The sequence below is a fragment of the Dipodomys merriami genome, unplaced genomic scaffold, assembly GCF_024711535.1.
Source record: "Dipodomys merriami isolate MVZ:Mamm:240054 unplaced genomic scaffold, mDipMer1.0.p SCAF_16, whole genome shotgun sequence".
Taxonomy (NCBI): domain Eukaryota; kingdom Metazoa; phylum Chordata; class Mammalia; order Rodentia; family Heteromyidae; genus Dipodomys; species Dipodomys merriami.
In genome coordinates, this window is record NW_027202937.1 from 11,049,204 (window position 1) to 11,073,421 (window position 24,218).

At 52.8% G+C, this 24,218-nt stretch overlaps 1 protein-coding gene across 4 annotated transcripts in view; it reads left to right on the forward strand.

The window, feature by feature from the left end:
* Window positions 1-1,779: 1,779 nt before the first annotated feature.
* The window catches only part of Tnxb (tenascin XB), a 67,196-nt gene continuing 44,757 nt past the window's right edge, over window positions 1,780-24,218 (forward strand). For 3 of the 4 annotated variants that reach the window (XM_070024071.1, XM_070024073.1, XM_070024072.1), the window contains exons 1-8: window positions 1,780-1,908; window positions 10,188-10,598; window positions 11,712-13,550; window positions 14,493-14,608; window positions 20,158-20,314; window positions 20,493-20,756; window positions 21,546-22,226; window positions 23,349-23,717. In XM_070024071.1, the coding sequence (XP_069880172.1) occupies window positions 10,199-10,598; window positions 11,712-13,550; window positions 14,493-14,608; window positions 20,158-20,314; window positions 20,493-20,756; window positions 21,546-22,226; window positions 23,349-23,717 (3,826 nt within the window). In that variant the 5' untranslated portion in view covers window positions 1,780-1,908; window positions 10,188-10,198. The remainder of the gene's footprint in view (window positions 1,909-10,187; window positions 10,599-11,711; window positions 13,551-14,492; window positions 14,609-20,157; window positions 20,315-20,492; window positions 20,757-21,545; window positions 22,227-23,348; window positions 23,718-24,218) is intronic. The other variant, XM_070024074.1, reaches the window with a different exon arrangement.

Here is a 24,218-nt window from a genome sequence, read left to right on the forward strand (position 1 = left end):
CTGTCCTCAGTCACATGCTACCACAGCATGCCCTGACCCAGCCACACTTGTAACTGGAGATCTGATCTGGGGTGTGGACAGCCTGCATCTCAACCCGAGTAACATTAAACAAGCCCCTTTCTTACCCTGCTTAACCAAGGTATACCTCAATGATTAGGTCTGCAATAAGAGCTTTATCCTCAGCTTGGATGCTTTTCCCCTATGGCACAAATGCCCCCTTCAGGCCTGTTTCAGGGAAGTACTTGGCTTAATGAAGCCAAAGAAATGCCCAGCCAGCTTAGGTGTAGTCTACCTGGTCCTCTGGCTATGGCTTTCTGTCTCTTTTGTGTGTGTGCTGGTCCTAGGGCTTGAACTCAGAGCTTGGGCACTGTCCCTGAGCTTTTGTGTTCAAGGCTAGTGCTCTTCCACTTGAACCACAGCTCTGCTTCTGACTTTTTTTTTTTTTTTTTTTTGGTCAGTCGTGGGGCTTGGACTCTGGCCTTGGGCACTGTCCCTGCACTCTTCAGCTCAAGGCACATGCTCTACCGCTTGAGCCACAGCACCACTCCCTGTTTTCTAGTAGTTTATTGGAGATAAGAGTCTCATGGACTTTCCTGCCCAGGCTGGCTTTGAACCTTGATCCTCAGATCTCAGCCTCCTGAGTAGCTAGGATTACAGGCGTGAGTCACCAGCGCCCGGCTGCTTCTGACTTTTTAGTGGTTAATTGGAGACAAGAGTCTTATAAACATTCCTGCCCCAGCTGGCTTTGAATACAATTCTCAGACCTCAGCCTCCTTGAGTAGCTAGGATTACAGGCGTGAGCCACGGGTGCCCACTTTTTCCGTCTCTGCCAGCACCTGTTTCCCAACCCTGCTCTCCATGCTTAGCCCCCTCCCAACTTTCCATAATGTTACCCTCCACTGAGTGTCCTACCCCCAGGTTTGCCTCCAGCCTCTAACTCTTTAGTCCATCCCTCACTTTCCTCCCAACTTCTAGGCTTTGCTTGACTGAATCCCTGCTTCCTCCCCAAATCATATGTTCCGGTGTTCAGCCAAGCCCTTGCCCAGTCATTGCCCACTATTTCTCTAGGAATCCTCTGAGGTGGGAGAATTGGGGGGGGGCAGTGATCGCAAGCTGGAACAGGAGGGAGACTGCAGAGCAGAGAGAGGCAGCTCGGGACAGCAAGGGGAGGAGGAGGGCAGGAGGGAGTGCTGGACAGAATTGGGTAGGTCAATTAGGTGGAACTTGGGGTGAGTTTCAAGTTCTGGGGGTGCCTTTGGTCTCCTGCCCCCATCTCTGCTCCCTGCACTGCACTTCCCGGGGGGAGGATTGGGATGCTAGGTGATAATGGGATAGGGTCAGAGCTGAGGTGGGAAAAGGAGCCTGGCAGGGAGGGGGAGGGGCCGGCCTTGAGTAATGGCGTTGGCAGAGAGACCAGCCACAGGTGAAGAAGTGGTGGAGCAAAAGGAAACAGCAGGGGGAATGGGAACTATCAGGTCGGGCAAAAACTAAGGTTGGGAGGAGTTAAAAACTGGATAAGGAAAAGACATGGGTGGGAAAATGAACTGGAGGGGGTGAGAGGAGGGTATGGTGGAACTTGGATGGGGAGGTGACCTGGGTGAGGGCCGGAGGAGGGGAGGGGTGGCTTGTGGGAGGGTCTAGGAGGGATGGGAGGCCCTGCCCTATCTCTGCTCCCCTCCCTGACCTCACGCTGGTCCTCCCCTTCTCCTCCCCCTGCTTGCTGAAGGCTCCCTCCTCTCTGTTGCTGCCCAGATCCACAGTCCTATTGTGGCTCTGTGAGCCAGTGCTGCAAGGGACAAGCGAAGGGGTCCTCCAGGGAGCCCAGGGCTGCCAAAGAGTTTACCCTGCTCTGCCCTGAGGGGTTGGGACAAAGCAGGTGCAGAGGCACAGCCGAAGCCCAATACCCAGGTAAGTTACAGAGCGCTGCTAGACCCAGATGGAGAAGTGGGAGCAAAGGATTTCTGTCCTGTCCCACACATGCTGGCGAAGGCGTGGCAGGAGAGCTCCCTGAAGAGCTCCGGCGGCAGCAGCAGCGCGGGGACCTGGGGCTCTGCACCAGATTCCCCGGGGAGGTGTGTCTGAGAGGACGGGGCAATGTGTGCGCGCGCAGAGGGCGGTTTGTGCCTGGGTTTGTTCAAGGCTGCATGCACCTGAGAGGTGCTGGGAACAAATCAGAGGTGTCAGATGGTGTCAGCCTGGGGTGCTCATCGGGAGGTGCAGAGAAGACAGGGAGGGTTGAGTTGAGTTGGGAGGCAGCTAAGCCTTGGAGGAAATCATGGGTAGATTCAGTGGCTGAGACTGAACTGCGGGAGCAGCCAGAGAGAGACAGACAGACAGACAGACAGACTCCTGGAGGTGGTACACCTGAGGTCCCAGGCTTGGGAGGGAGGGCTGGGAAATCTCAAGACTTTAGGAAATTCTGCAATGGGGCAAAGTGAGGGTTCTGGGGTCTGGAAGGGCACGGAGCCTGCAGAGACACCCCTACACTTGTTCTTGGCTGAGTGCAAGAACGCAGCACTGCAAAGGCACGTGTGTCCCCCAGGAGCACAGGACTCGTCTTCACTTCAGTCCCCTTCCAGATTCCCCCTAATTCTGTCCATCTGAACCTTCCCACCCCTCCAATAGCACCCCCAACACACATGACACGCCCCGGGTGAGGCAGGCGGGCCTGTTATCTCGCCTGGAAAGAATTTGATGGCTTAGAAACAACTGGAAGTGGAAGGGGGAGGGGGTAACTGGAAAGCAACTGGGAAACCCCGCAGCTGTTGGCCCCACTCTTGCTTCCCAGATCTCCAGCTACCCCCGGGCCCTTACTCCAGTCTGTGGGGACCTAGCACCTCTATTTCTCAAGCATCCTTCTGCTCCCATCCTGGCCACACAGTGCAGAACCAGAAGCTGCCTTCCTGTCCCTCACACTTCCTTTGACCTTTCTCACTGGGGGTCTGGAAATCCTGCTTAGTTTTTCCATCCCTGAGGCCCATCTGCTTTCCCCAGGTTCAAGGGCATTTGGGGCCTCCAACTCCTCCAGCTCCCACATGCTTCAATCCCAGTACCCTGTCCCTCCCCTCTGGATCCTAGAGTCCTCTACCTTCACCTCTCACAGCCAGATTTCAGCTGGGTGTGTGGCAGAGGGGAGGGGCTAGAGGCCCCCCCCCAATTTCTGGAACATTCCTTGTGGACACTGACCCTTTCTCCCACCCCATGGGACTTACAGTCCCCTATGAGCAAAGTGTCACAATTGGCTACAACCCCAAATACCAGAGATGCTGAGTCACAGTTTGGGAAGATGCCCCCACCCCTGCCAGTTCTCTCTCCAACTGTGGGGGTGAGGCCACATCCCCCCCAAAAAAAACATCAGAGAGGTATAGAGGGAAACACAGAGACACCCAAATTCTCTGCCCATTGCTGAGAATAGGGCAAAACATTTCCGAGAGTTGGGAGTGGCGGATGGATGGATGGCAGTGACAGGCAAGAGAGGGAAATCAGCAAAGATCAGCCTGCTCCCCACTTGGGAAGGGCCCCCTGTTTGGTTCCCTGCACACAGCTCAGTTCTTCCACACAGCTACCCTCTGAGCCATTGAAATGGGCTGTGTGTGTGTGTGTGTGTGTGTGTGTGTGTGTGTATTGCCAGTACTGGGACTTGAACTCAGTGCCCTCCCCCCCCACTCTCCCCTTCCTTCCTTCCTTCCTTCCTTCCTTCCTTCCTTTCTTCCTTCCTTCCTTCTCTTTCTTTCTTTCTTTCTTTCTTTCTTTCTTTCTTTCTTTCTTTCTTTCTTTCTTTCTTTCTTTCTTTCTTTCTTTCTTTCTTTCTTTCTTTCTTTCTTTCTTAAGGCTGACAATGCACTACTTGACCACACTTGTACTTCTGGCTTTTCTTTTTTCTGGTCATTGGAAATAATTGGCTTGAACCTCAACCCTCATTTCTAAGCCTCATGAGTAGCTAAGATCACAAGCCACCAGTACAAAACTGGCTTTCTTATGCGTTACTCATAGACTAGGTGTGGGAGACAATGATTAGGACATGTACGCCTGCATGTGCCTGCAAAGATGTGGGTTTATTTGGGTGCATGTGTGTATTTAAGTACATGTGTTTTCTTTTTTTTTTTAATTTTTATTTTATTTGTAAACATACTGTACAGAGGAGTTGCAATTACATGGGCAGGATAATGCGTACATTTCTTACCAAGCATTGCAGCCTCCTCCTTTGTTTACCCTTCACATCTCTTCCCAGCCTCCCCCCTCCCCCCCAATCCCAATCCTTCTCCTTCTCCCCCTTCCCCCCCCCCCCCCCCCCCCCGCACCGACATTGTAAAGCTCGTTTTGGACATGACAACTTGTACTTCTCATTGTTGCAACAGGTCCACCTGTATCCTTAAACAACTGGTTTTTCCCCATCTCCTCCACAAGTTATACTGACATCAAATATAGTGAAAGCAGGGGTTATACTGTGGGGGAGGGACATACAAAGCAACAAAGAGATAATCTTATAAATGCGTTAGAAACACATGCATGAAAGAAAAAAAACATTAAAATACATATCTAAGGGTTCATTTTCCTGACATCACATTATCTGACCTTTTCCGTTTGACTCATACATCTACTAGATATTACAAATAAGGGAAACCATGGGACCTATGTTTCTTTGGGCCTGGCTTACTTCACTTAATATAATTTTTTCCAAGTTTTTCCATTTCCTAACAAATGGGGCAATGTCATTCTTTCTGATGGAGGCATAGAATTCCATTGTGTATATATACCACATTTTCTTGATCCATTCATCTACTGAGGGGCATCTGGGTTGGTTCCATATCTTAGCTATGGTAAATAATGCTGCAATAAACATAGTTGTGCTGGTAGCTTTAGTGTGGTCTTGTTTGTAAACATTTGGGTAAATGCCCAAAAGTGGGATTGCTGGGTCATAGGGGAGTTCTATGTGAAGTCTTTTGAGGAACCTCCATTCTGCTTTCCAAAGTGGTTGAACAAGTTTACATTCCCACCAACAATGAAGTAAGGTTCCTTTCTGTCCACATCCCCTCCAGCATCTGTTGTGGTTAGAGTTCTTGATTTTTGCCATTCTAACTGGACTGAGGTGATATCTCAATGTTGTTTTGATTTGCATTTCTTTTATGGCTAGGGATGTTGAACATTTCTTCATGTGTCTATTGGCCATCCTTCTTTCTTCTTCAGAGAAGTTTCTCTTTAAGTCTTTCGCCCACTATTTATTGGGCAGTTGTTTCTTTGAGGATTTGTTGTTGGGGGGTTTAATTTTTTGAGTTCCAAGTATATTTTAGATATGAGACCCTTGTCCGTTGTATGGCTAGTAAAGATCTTCTCCCAATCCGTGGGCTTTCTATTGATCTTGCTAGCTATGTCATTTGCCCTGTAGAAGCTCTGCAACTTTATGCAATCCCATTTGTCCAACCTTTCTTTGATTTGTTGTGTTTCCGGGTCTCTATTCAGAAAGTTTCGGCCTGAGCCAAGGAGACCTAGGGTTTCTCCTATTCCATCCTGTAATGTTTTCAGAGGGTCTGTTTTGAGTTCAAGGTCTTTGATCCATTTGGAGTTGATTCTGGTGCAGGGTGATATATAAGGATCTAGCTTTAGTTTTCTACATGTAGTTAACCAATTTTGCCAGCACCATTTACTGAAGAGACTGTCTTTCTTCCATTCTATGTACATGTGTTTTCATATTTGTATTTGTGGCTGAGCGCATGTGAAGATATTCGTGTCAAATATTTGTGTGTACATGCATGCCATAGTTGGGCACAGGGCTTTAGATACAAAGTGACAGGTAAAGTGAGATAGCACCTGTCTTACCTGTCGCCTGTGATTTGCAGGCCTTAGATACAGAGTGACAAGAAAGGTAGGCCAGAAGCCATCTCATGAGAGGCTCCACCCCCCAGCTGAAGGCAAGGCTGGGGCCCCAGGCGGGGCAGCTCAGCAGCCAGGCCTATCTGTCTGGCTTTCTGGAGTGGGAGTGGGGGGGTGGGGAGTAGGGAGGGTGAGGAGAGAGTCTGTTGTCCAACTCTCCTTATGTCTTGATGACTGATGGGAGAAGGTGATGACAGTAGCCCCCAAAGCATCTTTTTTTCTCTGACCCAGAGGAAGCCAGGAAATACATATGTTGGAGGAGGAGTGTCACAGCCCCCTCCCTCCTCACCAGTGATACCCCAAACACTCAGCTCTTCCACGACCCACCTTGCCCTCCTGTTCTCCCTAACCTCTCTGCTCTGGATGAACTGGGCCCCTGCCAGCATCCCTGCATGACTCTTACCTGAGCTGAAAGCCTGCTCTGCCCCCTCTGCATTCTCCCCTATTCATACCTTTCCTCTCTAACCCTTCTCTCTCTTGCTTCCCAGTCCTTGTTTCAGTGAGTTCCATGAACACAACTGGTAACAGTCACTCAAATTTAAGAAATAAGGATTAACCCATAGCTCTCCCAAAAGAAAGAAGGGAGGAAGGCAGGGAGGGAGGGAAGGAAAAGTCACTCAGTAGATGACTTTTGCCTAGCGTGTGCAAAGCCCTTGATAAAATCACAAATAAATAAGACAAAGTATTCTTTTGCGTGTGTGCTACATTCTCAGCGCTTGTTTTCTGAGTTGGGACATTATGTAGCCCTGACTGGTCTGGAACTCAAGATTCTCCTGCCTCTGCCACTCAAGTGCCAGGATTATATGTATGTGACCCCAGGGTGCAAAACAAGATCATCTTAGCACCTCAGAATTTCCCCACCATGCCTCTTCTTGTCACTGCCTACTGAGAGCACACCCTTTCTGACTTAGGTCACTAAAAGTTTACTGCCCTCATGCCTCAAACTTCTTTTTGAAAAGAATTGTCTAGAATGTTTTCTTATGTGTCTGGCTTGTTCTGCTCAATCTTATTAAGCTCCATCTGCAGTTCTACATGTAACTATAGCTCATCTTCATTTTTTGTTTTAGTACACTGTGTAAATAAACCATTTTAGTGACATTTTGTAACTTCCAGTTTGAGTAATGCTGCTGTGAGACATTGGTTATGTTCCTAGAGGTAAAAAATGACAGGGCATTGGTCTAAATTGAGTACATTCTGCCAGTTCTCTGACTCTTCTGCTTTGCTTACTGTCTCTAACCAACTTCCAGTCCCAGACACTGTCCGTGGTCCTAGCCCTGACCTTGGTCCTATCCCTGACTCAAGCCTTAATTGGACTTAAATTGGGCATTTCATTCCTTACGACTGTCAACAGGTATTAAGGACTTGTCATGTACTAAATACAAACATAAAGCAGCAAAAGAAAAATTGGTACTGCCAGGAACTGGTGGCTCACATCTATAATCCTAACAACTCAGGAGGCTGAGATCTGAGGATCGCAGTTCAAAGCCAGCCCGAGCAGGAAAGTCTGTGAGACTTTTATCTCCAATTAACTACCAGAAAACCAGAAGTGGCATTGTGCTTCAAGTGGTAGAGTGCTCGCCTTGAGCTGAAGAACTGAGGGACAGCGTCCAGGCCCAGAGTTCAAGCCCCCACCACAACGACCACCACCACCACCACCAACAACAAAAAAGCTAGCCAGGGCAGGAAAGTCCGTGAAACTCTTGCAAACAATTAACCACCAAAAAAGCTGGAAGTAGCTGAGCTGTGGCTCACATGGTAGAACACCAGCCTTGACCAAAAAACAGGAACAGCACCTAAGCTGTGAGTTCAAGCCCCAGAACTGGCAAAAGGTACCATCTATGCATCCTTGCCCCTTTTCTTTCCTTTTGCCCTCTATAGTCTCATAAAGGTAATCAGGATGCCCCTCTTCTCTCCTTCTCCCATCCAAATTCTCTTAGAACACTGACCAACAGTCCTCCTCATCTGCCCCTGCTGACCTTAGTCAGCTCATCTTCCATAACATTTCCCTCATTCTATCCACTCCTGCCCCACCAGCCTTAAGTCCCCCACCCTCTGTGCTCCTCCTCCATCCTAGACCATAGTATATGCTGTTCCCTCTGTGTGGAATGTGACTCCCTTCACTCTTTTTCCTTCAGAGAATTCATGACCAGGTCAGGACCCCTCTCATGTGATCCCACATACCACAGAATTCTCACTGGTAGCATTTATGATGATTTGTGATTGTATATAAGTAGCTATATAATGGTGGAATTATATATAAAGCTAATGGAAAGGATCTAAATGAGAGCATGAGGTTAAGAAAAGAGTGGGAAGGCTGGGAAGGTGGCTCAGTGGTAGAGCGCTTGCCTTGCATGCCTGAGGTCCTGGGTTCAATTCCTCAGCACCACATAAGCAAAAAGGAAAAACCAGAAGTGGCACTGTGGCTCAAGTGGTAGAGTGCTAGCCTTGAAGAACTGAGGGACAGCACCCAGGCCCAGAGTTCAGGCCCTACGACTGGACCCCCCCAAAAAAACAACAACAACAAAAAGAAAAGAGTGGGAAGAGCTAGGGGCGTGGTTCAAGTGGTAGAATGCCCCCTAGAAAATAGAAGGTCCTGAGCTCCAAACACTGGGGGGAGGAGCGGGAAGGAAAAGGAGGAGAGAAGAAAGGGAAGGGGAAGGAAGGGGAGGGCAGGAGAGGAGACTGGAGCAGAAACCTTATACTTAAGGATTCTGAGAAGGCAGTAGGAGCTGGGATCCAGGTGCTTGGGGAAGACTGACCCTAGTTAACCCATTTCCTAATTTCATTTAACACATCGTTGTCTAATGGCACATTTATTCAATGTATTTGTCCCAGCAGTGTAAGGTTAAATGAGGTTCCTGTTCACATTGAGCTTGCTTTCCTTCCTTCCTTCCTTCCTTCCTTCCTTCCTTCCTTCCTTCCTTCCTTCCTTCCTTCCCTCCCTCCTTCTCTCTCTCTCTCTCTCTCTCTCTCTCTCTCTCTCTCTCTCTCTCTCTCTCTCTCTCTCTCTCTCTCTCTCTTTCTCTGGGCTTGAACTTAAGGCCTGGGCACTGTCCCTGACCTTCTTTTGCTCAAGGCTAGCACTCTACCACTTGAACCACAACATCACTTCCAGCTTTTTCTGTTTATGTGGTACTGAGGAATCTAATTCAGGGCTTTATGCATGCTAGACAAGCACTCTGCCACTAAGTCACATTCTCAGCCCTCCCTCCCTCCTTCCCTCCCTCCCTCTCTCTCATCCTAGGACTAGAACTCAGGACCTGGTATTGTCCCTGAGCTTTTTTTTGGGGGGGGGGGAGGGGGTCCGGTTGTGGGGCCTGAATTCTGGGCCTGGGTGCTGTCCCTCAGCTCTTCAGCTCAAGGCTAGTGCTCTACCACTTGAGCCACAGCGCCATTTCCGGCTTTTGTCTTTTTTGCTTATGGGGTACTGAGGAATCGAACCCAGGACCTCGTGCATGCAAGGCAAGCGCTCTACCACTGAGCTGCCTTCCCAGCCCTGTCCCTGATTTTTTTTTTTTTTTGGGGTCCGGTCGTGGGGCCTGAACTCTGGGCCTGGGCGCTGTCCCTCAGCTCTTCAGCTCAGGGCTAGTACTCTACCACTTGAGCCACAGCGCCACTTCCAGCTTTTTTCTTTTTGCTTATGTGGTGCTGAGGAATTGAACCCAGGGCCTCAGGCATGCAAGGCAAGCGCTCTACCACTGAGCCACCTTCCCAGCCCTGTCCCTGAGCTTTTTCACTCAAGAATAGCAATCTTCCACTTGAGCCACAGCTTTATTTCCAAGTTGTTTATGATTATTTATTTTCATTTTCTTTTTGGTGGATAATTGAAAATAATAGTCTCATGGACTTTGCTGCCTGGGCTGACTTTGAATAGCAATCCTCAGATCTAGGCCTCCTGAATAGTCCCTAAATAGCTACAGGCATGAGCCATTGGCACCAAGCTCAAAAGGGCAAACCTTTAAGAGCTGAGTGAAGGGTTTCTGAGACAGAGGAAACATACAGTTCAAAGGCCCTTAGGCTAGTGTAAGCCTGTAATATTTGTGACTCTGTGTGTGTGTGTGTGTGTGTGTGTGTGAGATATACAGTCAACAGAGGGACATAAAGTTAGCAAGTAACATCTGCAGAGATAAAGACCAGATCTGCCCATCCATGCCCAGAGATGGCTCCTCCTAACTCTTTCCAGAATTCTCACAAGCATGTGAGTTGAGTAGGTTACTTGTGGCTGCTGTGGCTGCTGGTATGTGTTGGGGAAGAGACAGATCAGAGCAATTTTGCTTTTCTGAGTCAGTGTTCACACTTGCCCTCTCTCCCTGCAGTCTCCTGAACAATGCCAGCCCAGTGTCCCCTAACGTCCAGTGTGGTCCTCCTGGTGCTGCTGGGCACGGCAGGTGCAAGCCCCTTCTCTCCACGATCCAATGTGACACTTCCAGCTCCACGGCCCCCTCCAAAGCCAGGGGGCCGGACCGTGGGGGCAGGAGGGGGGAATCCTTCTTCTCAGCTTTACGAGCATACAGTGGAAGGAGGGGAAAAGCAAGTGGTGTTCACCCACCGCATTAACCTGCCCCCATCTGCTGGATGCGGCTGTCCCCCGGGCACGGAGCCCCCAGTTCCTGCTTCAGAGGTGCAGGCCCTGAGAGTCCGGCTGGAGATCTTGGAGGAGCTGGTGAAAGGGCTCAAGGAGCACTGTACAGGAGGATGTTGCCCTGCAGCTGCCCAGGCTGGCACAGGTAAGCAGATGGCCCCAGAAGAAGAGGAAGGTGTGTGTGTGTGTGTGTGTTAAATACTGGTCTAGAAAGGATCTTGATGTGAATCAAAGAGGTGCCACCGAAATAATCATATATAAAACTATTTATTTAAATGAACTCCAGGAAATGGAAACAAGAGGGTTGTTTTGTCTTTGTTGCTATTTTTGTTTCTGTTTTTGTCTTGTTTGTTTATCTGTCTTTGGGAGGATAAGGGGAGGCACAGAAATGGAGGGACAAAGGGTGAACAAATGCAGCCATGGTACTCGCTAGACACTATGTTGAAAATGAACTTGTGGGTGGGGACAGGAGGGAAAAACTGGGAGAGAACAAGGGAAGGGATGACACTGTGCAAAAAGGAAGGTACTCTTCTAGGCCAGGTGGCTCACGCCTGTAATCCTAGCTATTCAGGAGGCTGAGATGTGAGGATCATGGCACAAAGCCAGCCTGGGCAGGAAAGTCTGTGAGACTCTGTCTCCAACTAACCACTAGAAAACCAGAAGTGGTACTGTGGCTCAAAGTGATAGCGCACTAGCCTTGAGCAAAAGCAGCTCAGGGACAGCACCCAGGCCCTGAGTTCAACCCCCACAATCGAGAAAGAAAGGAAGGAAGGAGTGGTGGGGGGGAGGGGAAGAAAGGAAGGAAGGAAGGAAGGAAAGAAGGAAAGAAATGTACTTTTGCCTGGCTTATGTAACTGTAACCCCTCTGTACACCACCTTTTTTTGGGGGGGGGACCCGGTTGTGGGGCCTGAACTCTGGGCCTGAGCACTGTCCCTCAGCTCTTCAGCTCAAGGCTAGCGATCTACCACTTGAGCCACAGCGCCACTTCCTGCACATCACCTTTTATAATAGGAATAGATTTTTTTTTAAAAGAAGAAAGCAAGAAAATGTATCCTTGGCTGGCTATTCAGGATGGCGGCTGTAGCCCAGGACACAGGTTTGCAAAGAGGTCTGGTCAGGCCACACAGGAAGAGTTGAGAGTGTTGGTAGCAGCGCATGGGCGGCCCAGCGACACAAACGGGGCTCTACCCATAGGAACGCAATACAGCTTCAATCTCCCTGCAGAGCCTGAGTCCGGCCTCTCTTTCCCTACTCCAGGACAAACCGACGTGCGGAGCCTCTGCAGCCTCCACGGAGTGTTTGACCTGAGCCGCTGTGCGTGTTCCTGCGAACCAGGCTGGAGCGGGCCCACCTGTTCCGAACCCGCGGAGACCCGGGTGCCCACCTCTTCGCCGGCCGCAGCCTCTGCGTCCTGTCCCGACGACTGCAACGACCAGGGCCGCTGCGTCCGGGGCCGCTGCGTGTGCTTCCCGGGCTATGCGGGCCCCAGCTGCGGCTGGCCCTCCTGCCCCGGCGATTGCCACGGCCGCGGGCGCTGCGTGCAGGGCGTGTGCGTGTGCCGGGCGGGCTTCGCAGGCCCCGACTGCAGCCAGCGCTCCTGCCCCGCGGGCTGCCACCAGAGAGGACGCTGCGAGGACGGGCGCTGCGTGTGCGACCCGGGCTACGCGGGGGAGGACTGCGGGGTGCGGAGCTGCCCTCGCGATTGCAGCCAGAGGGGCCGGTGCGAACACGGGCGCTGCGTGTGCGACCCGGGCTACGCGGGGGAGGACTGCGCGGTGCGGAGCTGCCCCCGGGGCTGCAGCCAGCGGGGCCGGTGCGAGGACGGACGCTGCGTCTGCGATCCGGGCTACAGCGGCGAGGACTGCGGGGTGCGGAGCTGCCCCTGGGACTGCGGCGAGGGCGGGCGTTGCGTGGACGGCCGCTGCGTGTGCTGGCCGGGCTACGCGGGCGAGGACTGCGGCACGCGCACGTGCCCGCGCGACTGCCGGGGCCGCGGGCGCTGCGAGGACGGCGAATGCATCTGCGACGCGGGCTACAGCGGGGACGACTGCGGCGTGCGCAGCTGCCCCGGCGACTGCCACCAGCGGGGCCGCTGCGAGGACGGCCGCTGCGTGTGCTGGCCGGGCTACACCGGCCCGGACTGCAGTACCCGCGCCTGCCCGCGCGACTGCCGAGGCCGGGGCCGCTGCGAGGACGGCGTGTGCGCATGCGCCGCGGGCTACAGCGGCGAGGACTGCGGCGTGCGCAGCTGCCCGGGCGACTGTCGAGGCCGGGGTCGCTGCGAGAGCGGCCGCTGCGTGTGCTGGCCGGGCTACACGGGCCGGGACTGCGGCACGCGCGCCTGCCCCGGCGACTGCCGTGGGCGCGGGCGCTGCGTGGACGGCCGCTGCGTGTGCAACCCGGGCTTCACGGGCGAGGACTGCGGGAGCCGTCGATGCCCCGGGGACTGTCGCGGCCGCGGGCGCTGCGAGGACGGCGCGTGCGTGTGCGAGGCGGGCTACGCCGGGGAGGACTGCGGCTCGCGCACCTGCCCCGGCGACTGCCGCGGCCGCGGCCAGTGCCTGGACGGGCGCTGCGTGTGCGACGAGGGCTTCGCGGGCGACGACTGCGGCGTGAGACGGTGCCCGCGCGACTGCCACCAGCACGGCGTGTGCCAGGACGGCGTGTGCAGCTGCTGGGAGGGCTACGCGGGCGAGGACTGCGGCCTCCGCGCCTGCCCCGCCAACTGCCACGGGCGCGGCCGCTGCGAGGACGGCCGCTGCCTGTGCCACCCCGGCTACACGGGGCCCGCCTGTGCCGTCCGCGCGTGCCCGGCCGACTGCCGGGGCCGCGGGCGCTGTGTGCAGGGCGTGTGCGTGTGCCACGCGGGCTACGGCGGCGAGGACTGCGGGCAGGAGGAGCCCCCGGCCAGCGCCTGCCCCGGCGGCTGCGGGCCCCGCGAGCTCTGCCGCGCTGGCCAGTGTGTGTGCGTCGAGGGGTTCCGAGGCCCGGACTGCGCCATCCAGACCTGCCCCGGGGACTGCCGTGGCCGCGGAGAGTGTCGCCAGGGCAGCTGCGTGTGCCAGGAAGGCTATGCCGGGGAGGACTGTGGGGAAGGTGAGCCGGCAGCCAGGACTGGAGCCCGTGGAACACTTGAACTTGAGGCCTAGGGACCCAGGGGTCTAGAGGAGGAAGGATGCGTGGAGATGGGGTGAGGGGGGGAGGACAAAGGGTCTGTCAGAGGAGCCATGAGGGACACCAAGGGCAGTAAAATGGAGGAGAAGGCTGCCATATACTAAGTGCCTCTCATCTATAATCTTAACTACTCAGGAGGCTGAGATCTGAGGATCATAGTTCAAAGCCAGCCTGGGAAGAAACATCTGTGAGGCTTATTATCTCCAATTAACCAGTAAAAAGTTGGTGTGGCTTAAGTAATGGAGCCCCAGAATTGAGAGAGAGAGAGAGAGAGAGAGAGAGAGAGAGAGAGAGAGAGAGAGAGAGAGAGAGAGAGAGAGAGAGAGAGAGAGAGAGAGAGAGAGAGAGAGAATGAGAACTGAGACCCTGGATTCAAGCTCTTGTACTGGCACAGACACAAAAAATAGCATGCTGGCTTTCAGATCTCTTGGGAGCAGATTGGTACCCTCTTTTTTTGGGTCAGGTTGTGGGGCCTGAACTCTGGGCCTGGGCGCTGTCCCTCAGCTCTTCAACTCAAGGCTAGCGCTCTACCACTTGAGCCACAGCGCCACTTCCAGCTTTTTTCTTTTTGCTTATGTAGTGTTGAGGAATCAAACCCAGGGCCTCATGCATGCAAGGCAAGCGCTCTACCACTGAGCCACCTTTCCAGCCCTGGCACCCCTTTTGTTAAACAATTCATGAAGATGCTGTGTCCCTACAGTTGGAGGCCCTGTTCAGACCTCTACCAGCTTGTTCCACCTGTTGGAAAGCAGCACAGGAGCTGGGGCGGGCCTCTAGGTGTGGAACTGAGGCGATTGTAATAGTTAGGGGTGAGGGCAGCTGACTTGGGCTAACCACTTTTCACTACTCTGTTCTCCTGGGCAGAGATGCCAGCCATTGAGAGCATGAGGCTGCACCTCCTGGAGGAGACAACTGTTCGGACAGAGTGGACCCGACCTCCTGGCCCGGTGGATGCCTACGAAATTCAGTTCATCCCCACGGTGAGAGGAATGCCAAGCTCCAGGGGCTGAAGGAGCAGCACTGTGGGCGGCAGTGGGGGTTCACTTCCTGCAGAAGTTCCTTTAATCACTGGTTGAGTCCAGATGGCTAGCTCGTGTGTGTGTGTGTGTGTGTGTGTGTGTGTGTGTGTGTGTGTGTGTAATACTAGAGCTTGAACTTAGGGACTGGGCACTTCCCTTAACTTTTTTCACTCAAGACTAATGCTCTACCATTTGAGCCACAGCTCCACTTTTAGCGTTTTGCTGATTCGTTGGTGATAAAACTCTCAGACTTTTCTTCCCTGGCTGGCTTTGAACCTTGGCCCTCCGATCTCAGCCTCCTGAGTAGCTAGGATTACAGGCATGAGCCACTGGTGCTCAGCTAGGTGGCTGATTCTGAAAGCTGCTGTGAAGGCCTTGTTTTGCTCCACCCCTGGGCATGGAAGGCTCGATAGCATCTCTAACAAGCATTGGTTCAGTGCAGCAGGAACACCTCAGAGAAGGGGAGCTCAATACTTCTGAGACTGCCCCGTTCACTGCTGGCCACCAGTGTCAGTCAATTCTTTTTGTTGTCACTGAATCCAAATCTGCCCCCATTCTCTCATCCATCCCTTGGCTCTAGCTGAAGTGCCCTAGCAGGAATACTGTTTGCTCTCCTTGTGTCCCGTATTACAAACCTTCTGGTGTTTTGAGACACTAGTCATCACAACATTCTTCATATTCCCAGAGGAAAACCTTAGGTTCGTTACCCACTCCCATTTATGTTTTATTCCCTGAATTGTTTCACTTCCTGTGCCTCTTGCTTTTTGCATGCTCCCCCTCCAAAACTGGGAGCAGAGAGGATCCCACTGGCTAACTCTAGACTCATTGGCACTTTTCTCAGAGTTGGCATGTAATAACCTGTAGTTACAAACTGACAGCTGTGTGTGTGTGTGTGTGTGTGTGTGTGTGTGTGTGTGTGTGTGTGTTGCCACTCCTGGGCTTGCACTCAGGGCCTGAGCACAGTCCTTGGGCTTCTTTTGCTCAAGGTTAGTACTCTACCACTTGAGCCACAGCACCATTTCTGGCTTTTTTTGTGTATGCTGGGCAAGCACTCTACCACTAAGCCACATTCCCAGTCCCTGATAGCAGTTTTGATCCTATTTATTTCATTAAATATTTTTTTGTTATACAAGTCATATGAGCCCAGAGCAGAAAGTTTAGAAAATATAAATAAACAAGGATAAAGTGAAGCTAGACACTGGTGGCTCATACTTGTAATTCTAGCCACTCAGGAGGCTGAGAGCTGAAGATTGTGGTTTAAAGTCAGCCTGGGCTTATGAAAGTCTTATCTCCAATGAATCAGCAAAATCTAGAGGTAGCAGTATGGCTCAAGTGGTAGAGTACCAGCCTTGATCAGAAAAAGCCAAATGAGAGTGTAAGATTCTGAGTTCACACCCCAGAATTGGCACAAAAGAAAGAAGGAAAAGGGAAAGGTAGAAGGAAGAAAAGATGGGAGGAAAGAAAGGACAGAAAGGAAAGAATGAAGGCAGTATTGAGAGTCTATATTTAGGCCTTTGCCTTTGGAGCTAATGGATGTTAGCGTGTTGGTTTGGGCTAGGCTGTCTAGGCTGTTGCAATAATTTTAATTCTGTGAGCTTGTTCTCTCACTTCACAGAACATTCTTGCTCTCTGCCTCCTCCCCCTCCCCGCCCCCAACTTGCTCTTAAAACATTTGGGAGCACAGTAAGGACAAAGCCTGTGGCTTCTCATCAGAGATCTTCCTTCATGTGGATTGAACCCCTAGGGAACAGCTATTTCCCAGGTCCCCACCACCTGACCTTTCTCCATCCAGCTCATGTTTTCCTGTATCATCTCACAAACACCAAGGGAGGTGGGCCATGCCATACCAGGCTCAGCCATCAGCTCAGCCAGGACTCTGGACAAATAAATAACTCCCTGGGGTTAAAGCCTCAGAAAGCACTAGGACAGAAGGGACAATCAGGGGTGTTAGCTGTCATCTTTGGGCCCGCTTTGACTTGGTTATCTCACTATACTTCAGCCTTTTCAGGTCAGACCCCCACCAAATCCTTTCCATCCTCACCCTCTGGCTAACACAGATGGAAAGCTCTACTTTGTAGCACAAGCAAGATAGCTTGGGTCTACAGAATTTTCTTATACAAATAATTTAATCACGAGACAAGAATTTGGCAACTAGAGAGAAGAAAAACAACTCTTGGCTGCACCACACTCAAACAAGCACTGTGAACATCTTAAAGTGTTTCTCCCACTCTCTTCAGTGTGTATAGTTTTTGCATAGCTCTAAACTGGAGAGGGTGGGACTTTAAAGAAGAATTTTCCTAAGCAACTGCAGGGAAAGAAGAATTAAAATAAACACTTTGAGATAAGAATGCAGCTTTCAGGGCAACGTTGTCTCCTGCTCTTAAGAAATATGGATCCATTTTGGGTGTTGTCAAGGGATGGCAGCTTTTCCAGCCAAACTCTGCATGGGATGGTGCCAAGCTGTGCTGTGTCAGGCTTGGCATCTGCTCTCAACTTATCACCTCTGCTCTAGGGATGGGACTCTGCCATATTTCTGGCCTCAAAGGTCTGGCTGTGAAAGAAGCTTCTGCTAATTGATTCCCAGGCACCCCTCTTGGACAGCTTCTCTACTCCATGTAGCTGGCCCCTAGACTTGAGCCTTTTGACTCAGCCTGGGCATCCATTGCTGTTAGCATGGAGTATACTCAGTGGCTCACATCCTGTGCCCCTGGCATCTTCCTTGAAGCCATTCTCTACCTCCTCCCCTTCTATGCAGAAGAGGAAAGATCCTCCTCTCCTTGCATATGTGGCATGGTTAGTCTGCCTCTGTGGGGCTCAGAGTGCATTTAGCATGTTTCTGCATCTCAACATCAGTCTCACCTGGAAGTCTGAAATGAAACTTGTCAGACCCCGCTTCCAGATCTCCTGAATCAGTTCTGCAATGGATCCTAGTTGTACCAAGCCCTCCAGTCTATTATGATGGTCTTGTGCCTCCAGACTCCTCCCTCTATGAGATATAAGAGAGTTTGTGGGGACCTGAGGGAGGTGAGCCTCTGAACAGAAAGGAGGTTCAAGTATTCCTTGTCTAGGTATATCTGCAGCATGGAAACAAACTGTGCCAAGTTTTGTGGTGTGTGTGTGTGTGTGTGTGTGTGTGTGTGTGTGTGTGTGTGTGTGTGTGTGTGTTAGTCCTAAAGTATTTTTATGCCACCTTTTGATGCCAGTCCTGGGGCTTGAACTCTGGGCTTGAGCATGATCCCTTAATGTCTGGGCTCAAGAGTATTGCTCTACCACTAGAGCATTTCTGTCTTTTTGGTAGTTCATTGGAGATAAGACTCTCACAGAATTTTCTGCCCAGAATGGATTTGAATTTCAATCCTTAGATCTTAGTCTCCTGAGTAGCTGAGATTACAGGTGTGAGCCATCGACACGTGCCAAGTGTTCTCTGAGACACTTGTGATCTCAGAAGAGCTTTTGCTTATGTCTAGTCTGAAAAGGAGGTAAGAGTGAGGAAAACTTCTGGCAGCAGCCCAGGTAGAGTCTTCCAAGGTAGATAAAAAGAATAAAGTTAAAAACTCACCAAGAGCAATCAGTGAGGGAGCCAAGCTTTACCAAGGAGCAGAACTAGATGCCAACTGCTAGAGAGCTTTTCTCAGGCCAACAAGATGGTGCTGGGAGACAAGAGTTAAGCTGGCAGTGGGCTTTCAGAGAACCGTTTGCAAATGGATCTAAAGGAGAGAAGAACCTGGGGTGAGAGAACCAGGCATCACCCCAAGGGGGGTGTGTGTGTGTGTGTGTGTGTGTGTGTGTGTGTGTGTGTGTGTGTGTGTGTGTGTGTGTGTGTGTGTGTGTGTGTGTGTGTGTGTGTGTGTGTGTGTGTGTGTGTGTGTTGGGAGAATAAAAGGAGGAAGAGATGGTTAAGAAGCAGAAGCATTTGGGGAAGGACGAGGCTTTCCCAGGTACTGAGTGAGGGTCGCTCCAAGGCTTCTTAGCGAGGTTCCTAAAGCAGAGTTAAGTAGGAGAGGGATAGAGTGCTGTGTGCACGGGAAAACTCTTAAATCAGGAAAACAATGACACAGCTATAATTCATCCTCCGCCCAGCAATCTCGACGTGGCCTTCTCATCTGTTTTTCTACTTTGGTATTTACTATGTCGCTTTCTCTACTGTTCTCCTGGTTTAGGAGAGTACCTTCTGAAATTTCCAATTCCACTTGGCTGAATGGAGGTATCCCCATCACGGCCAACATAGCTGAGCAGAACACAGCGTCCTTAGCAGCTCTCCTAACCGAACAACCCAGTAAAATGCAGGGCTATTTGAATGCTCACAGATGACTATCCTTCCCATTTCCCCAATAGCTGGCATTCTAGGAGACTCTCAGCCTGGGGTCCAGCACATTGCCTGTGGAGCCACCATATATAATAATGCTCCTTATGTAGAGGAGGGCTGTTTCCTCGTAGACATCAACGAGGCATAGAGATTTGGTGAGGTTCTACATTTAGCTACTGAGTTATGAGCTACCTGAGGACAGAAACTGTATCTTTTATGTGTCCAGCACAATGCCAAGTACAAAATCAATCAGGATCTCTGAGCAGGTAGGCCTTGCCTTATAGGGTCTATGGAGTTTGTTCAAGAGACAAGAAAAGTACCTTAAAGGGAAATGTTATGATCTAAATTGTACAGCTATTGATGGGCATCTGTTGGGAAGGTCAGGCTAAGCAGACACTGAAGGGAGAAAGGGAAGCAGATGAGTGGAGAAAACTTCTAAGAAGGAAACCGGGGTTACACTGTCTAAACGTAAGTCTCTGTTACATTCTTGGTGTGTGTGACCTTAGCATCAGAGTCTCAGTTTCCTTCTCTAAAAAATGGAACTAATAGACCCTATCTTATAGTGTTGTGAGAATTAAGTGAGTGAGGCATGTAAATTGCCTAGAACAACACTGTTCCTTCCCATTCCCCTGAGTTCCACAGAGTCTCATGTCGATACTGTTTGGAATTGTTAACAGGAGATTGACCTCCAGGGACAAAGGTTCTGATCAGCCAGGTGCCAGTGGCTCACACCTGTAATTCTAGCTACTCAGGAGGCTGAGATCTGAGGATTACGATTCAAAGCCAGCCTGGGCAGGAAAGTAGTCCATGAAACTCTTACCTCCAATTAACCACCAGAAAACTGGAAGTGGCACTGTGGTTCAAGTGGTAGAGCACTCGCCTTGCTGAAGAGCTGAGGGATAGTGCCTAGGCCAAGTTCAAGCCCCATGACCAAAAAAAAAAAAAAAAAAAAAGAGAGGCTGAGATCTGGGGATCATGGTTCGAAGCTATCCTGGGCAGACAAGTCTGTGAGACTCTTTTCTCCAATTAACCAGCAAAGAGCTGTGGCTCAGGTGATAAGAGTACCAGCCTTGAGCCAAAAAGCTCAGGGACAGTGCCCAGGCCCAGAGTTCAAGCCCTAGTACTAGCACAAACAAACAAAAAAAAAGGGGGGGGAGAGATCCTGGATCCTGCCAGCCCTGACCTCCCTGGTACTCTCTCACAGACAGAGGGGGTGAGCCCCCCATTCACAGCACGAGTGCCCAGCTCTGCATCAGCCTATGACCAGAGAGGACTGGCCCCTGGTCAGGATTACCAGGTCACTGTTCGTGCCCTTCGAGGGACCAGCTGGGGGCCTCCTACTTCTAAGACCATCACCACCAGTGAGAGCTGGGACTGTGGGGGTGTGGCCTTGGGTGGAGACCTGGTTTTGATAGGGGCAGCTGGGAGTTGACTGAAATAAGTCAAAAGGGAGAGTTTTCCTGGGGCTGGGCTCCTGGTAAAGCGAATGGCTCAGGAACCCGGTTCTCACCTGAGCCTTCCTCTCTCTAACCTGCCTAGTGATCGATGGTCCCCAGGACCTCCGGGTGGTGGCTGTGACACCAACCACACTGGAGCTCAGCTGGCTGCGACCCCAGGCTGAAGTGGACCGATTTGTGGTGTCCTATGTCAGTGCCGGCAACCAGAGGGTGCGGCTGGAAGTTCCCCCTGAGGCAGATGGGACCCTGCTGACTGACCTGATGCCAGGAGTGGAATATGTGGTGACTGTCACCGCAGAGAGGGGCCGGGCAGTCAGCTACCCAGCCTCCGTCAGGGCCAACACAGGTATGACTGTCCAAGGAAGGAACCTGGTTTCCAAGGGTTTCCTGATTTCCTCTGCTTGGGAGCCCAGGTCTAAGGTTCACAGGCTCCTCTGAACAAGTCTGGCAGGGTGTGACCATCCCAAAGTACCTGCTGGGGGGCTCTGAAGAAACAGGAGCCTTCAGGCACTTGGAAGGCTGCAGGTTAGACTATGGAGGAAACTGCACCAGGGTGGGAAGCAGTAAATAAGGAGATACCTCTGTGATCCACGGGGTAAAAGACAGTTCCTATCCTGACTTAGGGACAGAACTTTGGATGCTGGATCTCCTGAGAACTGCAATCAGGTAGATGAACAATCAATGGATCTAACATTCTGTTAATTTTAGGATTGGGGTTGCCAGGAATTGAGTCTCACAGCTGCTATTTTTCTACTAACTCTCAAGGTTTCTTAGCAGACACCCGGATCTTTCTTTTCCCGGTGACAGGGGACGCCCACATCCTCTTTCCCCGACAGCTCTTCTCTCCATCAGATACAGCCTCCCCCCCCCCCCCCCCGCCCGCCCCAACCCCGGTGCTGGCTTCTCTTCTTCCTAGGGCACCAACAGTGGTGGGCTTGGAGGGGAGGGGGCGGGGAGGGGGTCCAGGACACTGACTTGTGGCTCTGGTTCTCTTTCCAGGTGGGGCTGGGGCACAGGGAGAAGCCTCTGGATTTTGGAGGGGGACATGGGGGGTTAGGAGGCGGCTTGCAGGGCGTGGGGGGGAGCTGCCACTGACCCGCTCTCTCCTCCCTCCTCTCGCCTCTCCCCCCGGCAGCGCCAGGCCACTACAGTTACCCGGAGGTGCGCCCCCCGGTCCTGCCCCCCAAGCCCCGGCCCCGGCCCGCGCGGCCCCCTCGGCCTTTGGGGTACGCAGAGGAGGGGGAGGAGGAGGAGCCGCGTCCCGGGTGGAGCCCGCCCCAGTCCCCCGGACGGCCCCGGGGCAACCTGACGGCGGAGCTGAGCCGCTTCCGCGGCTCGGTGCAGGACCTGGAGCGCCACCTGCGGGCTCGCGGCTACCCGCTGCGGGCCAACCAGACCTACGCGGCCGTGGCGCGCCACCTGCACGACTTCCTGCGGCGCCACCGCACGGCCGCGCCCCCGGACGGCGCCCCGGCGCCCCCGCCGCGCCGCCCCGGCCCCGGCCCAGCGGCGGGCACCCAGAAGCGGGACTCGGCCGGCGCCCTGCCCCGCCACCCCAAGCCCGAGGTGCTGGGCAGCTCCGCCGACGGCGCGCTGCTCCTGTCCCTCGACGGGCTCCGCGGCCACTTCGAGCGCGTGGTGCTGCGCTGGCGGCCCCAGCCGCCCGCCGAGGGCCCGGCCCGGGAGCTGACCGTGCCCGGCACCGCGCGCACCGTCCGCCTTCCCGACCTCAGCCCGGGCACCACCTACCACGTGGAGGTCCACGGGGTGCGGGCAGGGCAGGCCTCCAAGTCCTACGCCTTCATCACCACCACAGGTAGCGTGGGCCGGGGCGGCAGGACCACCCCACTGCGGTCCCTCCACGGCTGCAACCACGACTTCCTCCCCAGCTTCTCTGCTCAGCCTGCCACCCCTCCGCCCTTCCACCTTTAGGCCCTACCTGTCTCAGGCACTCCCCCCAAAGCACAGTGTCTCCTGAAGCCACCCTCACCCCAGGGCCTGGCATCATCCTGTGGATACTCACAGAAAACCTGGGCTTGGGGTCCCTTGGGGTCTACTGGGCTATCGCCTGGGTTCCCAGGCTCCTCCAGGCCATGTTCAGGCCTCGGTTGGGCTGGCCTTTGGTGCACTCTAGACTGGGCTGGTGTTGAAACCATCCATTACTACTCTGACTCACTATGGTGAGGGTGGCTAAAGATGTGGTCTGTGGTTATTTACCACAGATTTGGTCTTGACTTTGGACACATTAAAACTGCATGGGGAGGCCTTAAAACCATTAGACAACATGTGGATGGGGGGTGCAGGGGGCAGGGTTGTTAAAGTGCTGCTGCTTGAGCTGCTTTTTTTCTGACCTGGCTTATTTCCCACTGGTCTCTCCCACAGGAACAGTGTCGGGGCCTGGGGAAGGGGTGCTCTGTGGCTGTGGGGCAGGGGTGGACCTCCTCTTCTTCCATAGGGCTCAGATGCTACCTGACCTGGATATACACCTCCCTTATTCCTTCTCTTTCCTCTTTCCTCCTGCCCACTCTCCTTTTGTACCTTCCCTCCTAACACCACTGCCCCCCCTCCCCCACCTTTCTTGCAGGCTTCTCACTGCAGCACTAATGGAAGGCGAACTACCACCCAGTGGGAGATTTGGGTGGGGAGGGATGTGGAAATCTTTGGGTTCTAGAGATCATGGAAGCCTTCAATCAGGGGAGGGGTGCAAGATGTTGTCTTATTGTCTGTCCTAAGCAGAGGCCTGTCTGCACAGAAGTTGGTTAACCAGGGTTGTTATTCAGAGGATTGGGCAGACCTTTGGGAGGAAGTAACTGGATTAAAAGAGCAGGAGAAAGGAGCAGTCAGAGGCTGGAGGTCAGACCTGGGGGGACTGGAGATTGCTTTCTGGCTCTCATACTCCGCTTTCCTTTTTTTCTTGCCCGGTCCTGCTCCTTCCCAGGATCCTCACCCTCCCTGGTGGGGGCCACAACGGATGAGCCTCCTCCCTCAGGCCCCTCCACGACGCAGGGGGCCGAGGCCCCAATTGTGTTGCAGAGCCTTCAGGAGCTGGGAGAGTTGAGGGTGCTAGGCAAAGATGAGACAGGGCAACTCCGTGTGGCCTGGACTGCCCAGCCCGACATCTTTGCCCACTTCCAACTGAACCTGCAGGTGCCCAAGGGGCCAGGGGCACATGAAGAACTGCTGCCAGGAGATGTCCGCCAGGCTTTGGTGCCCCCACCCCCTCCTGGGGCCCCTTACACGCTGTTACTTCATGGGATTCTCCCAGGGGGCAAGCCCTCTGTTCCAATCACCTACCAAGGCATCATGGGTACATCCGGGACTCTTAACTAATGTCCTGAGATTTGGGTGGGGGAAGGGCTGGGGCTCTCAGGACTTCAGAGGTGAGATGGAGTTTAAGGAGTCAGTGAAGGGCAGGCTGAGTGATAGGGGAAAAAAGGAGAGGGCAAAAGATTTGTGAGTTCAGAGGGAAGGTAGATGTAGTCTCAGAACAGTGAGGATGGTGGTAGTCAGGAGGAGGAAGTCAGAGGGTAGAAAAATTCCAGGAGAACAACTACATGCCCTGGCCTTCCCCCTCTGTTTTTTTGTTTTGTTTTGTTTTTTGTTTTCTGTTTTTGGGTGTGTGTGTGTGTGTGTGTGTGTGTGTGTGTGTGTTTTCTCCCGAGTCTACCCCACACTTCCAGGCTGCTCCTCTGCCCTTCCCTGCCCTATAGATCTCCTGAAGTGGGCTTGGGAAGGGCTTTGGCTCTGAGAAGACTGGCTCTTAATCCCTCATGCCTCCTCCCTGGGAGTCTAGCTTACAAGAGAAGAT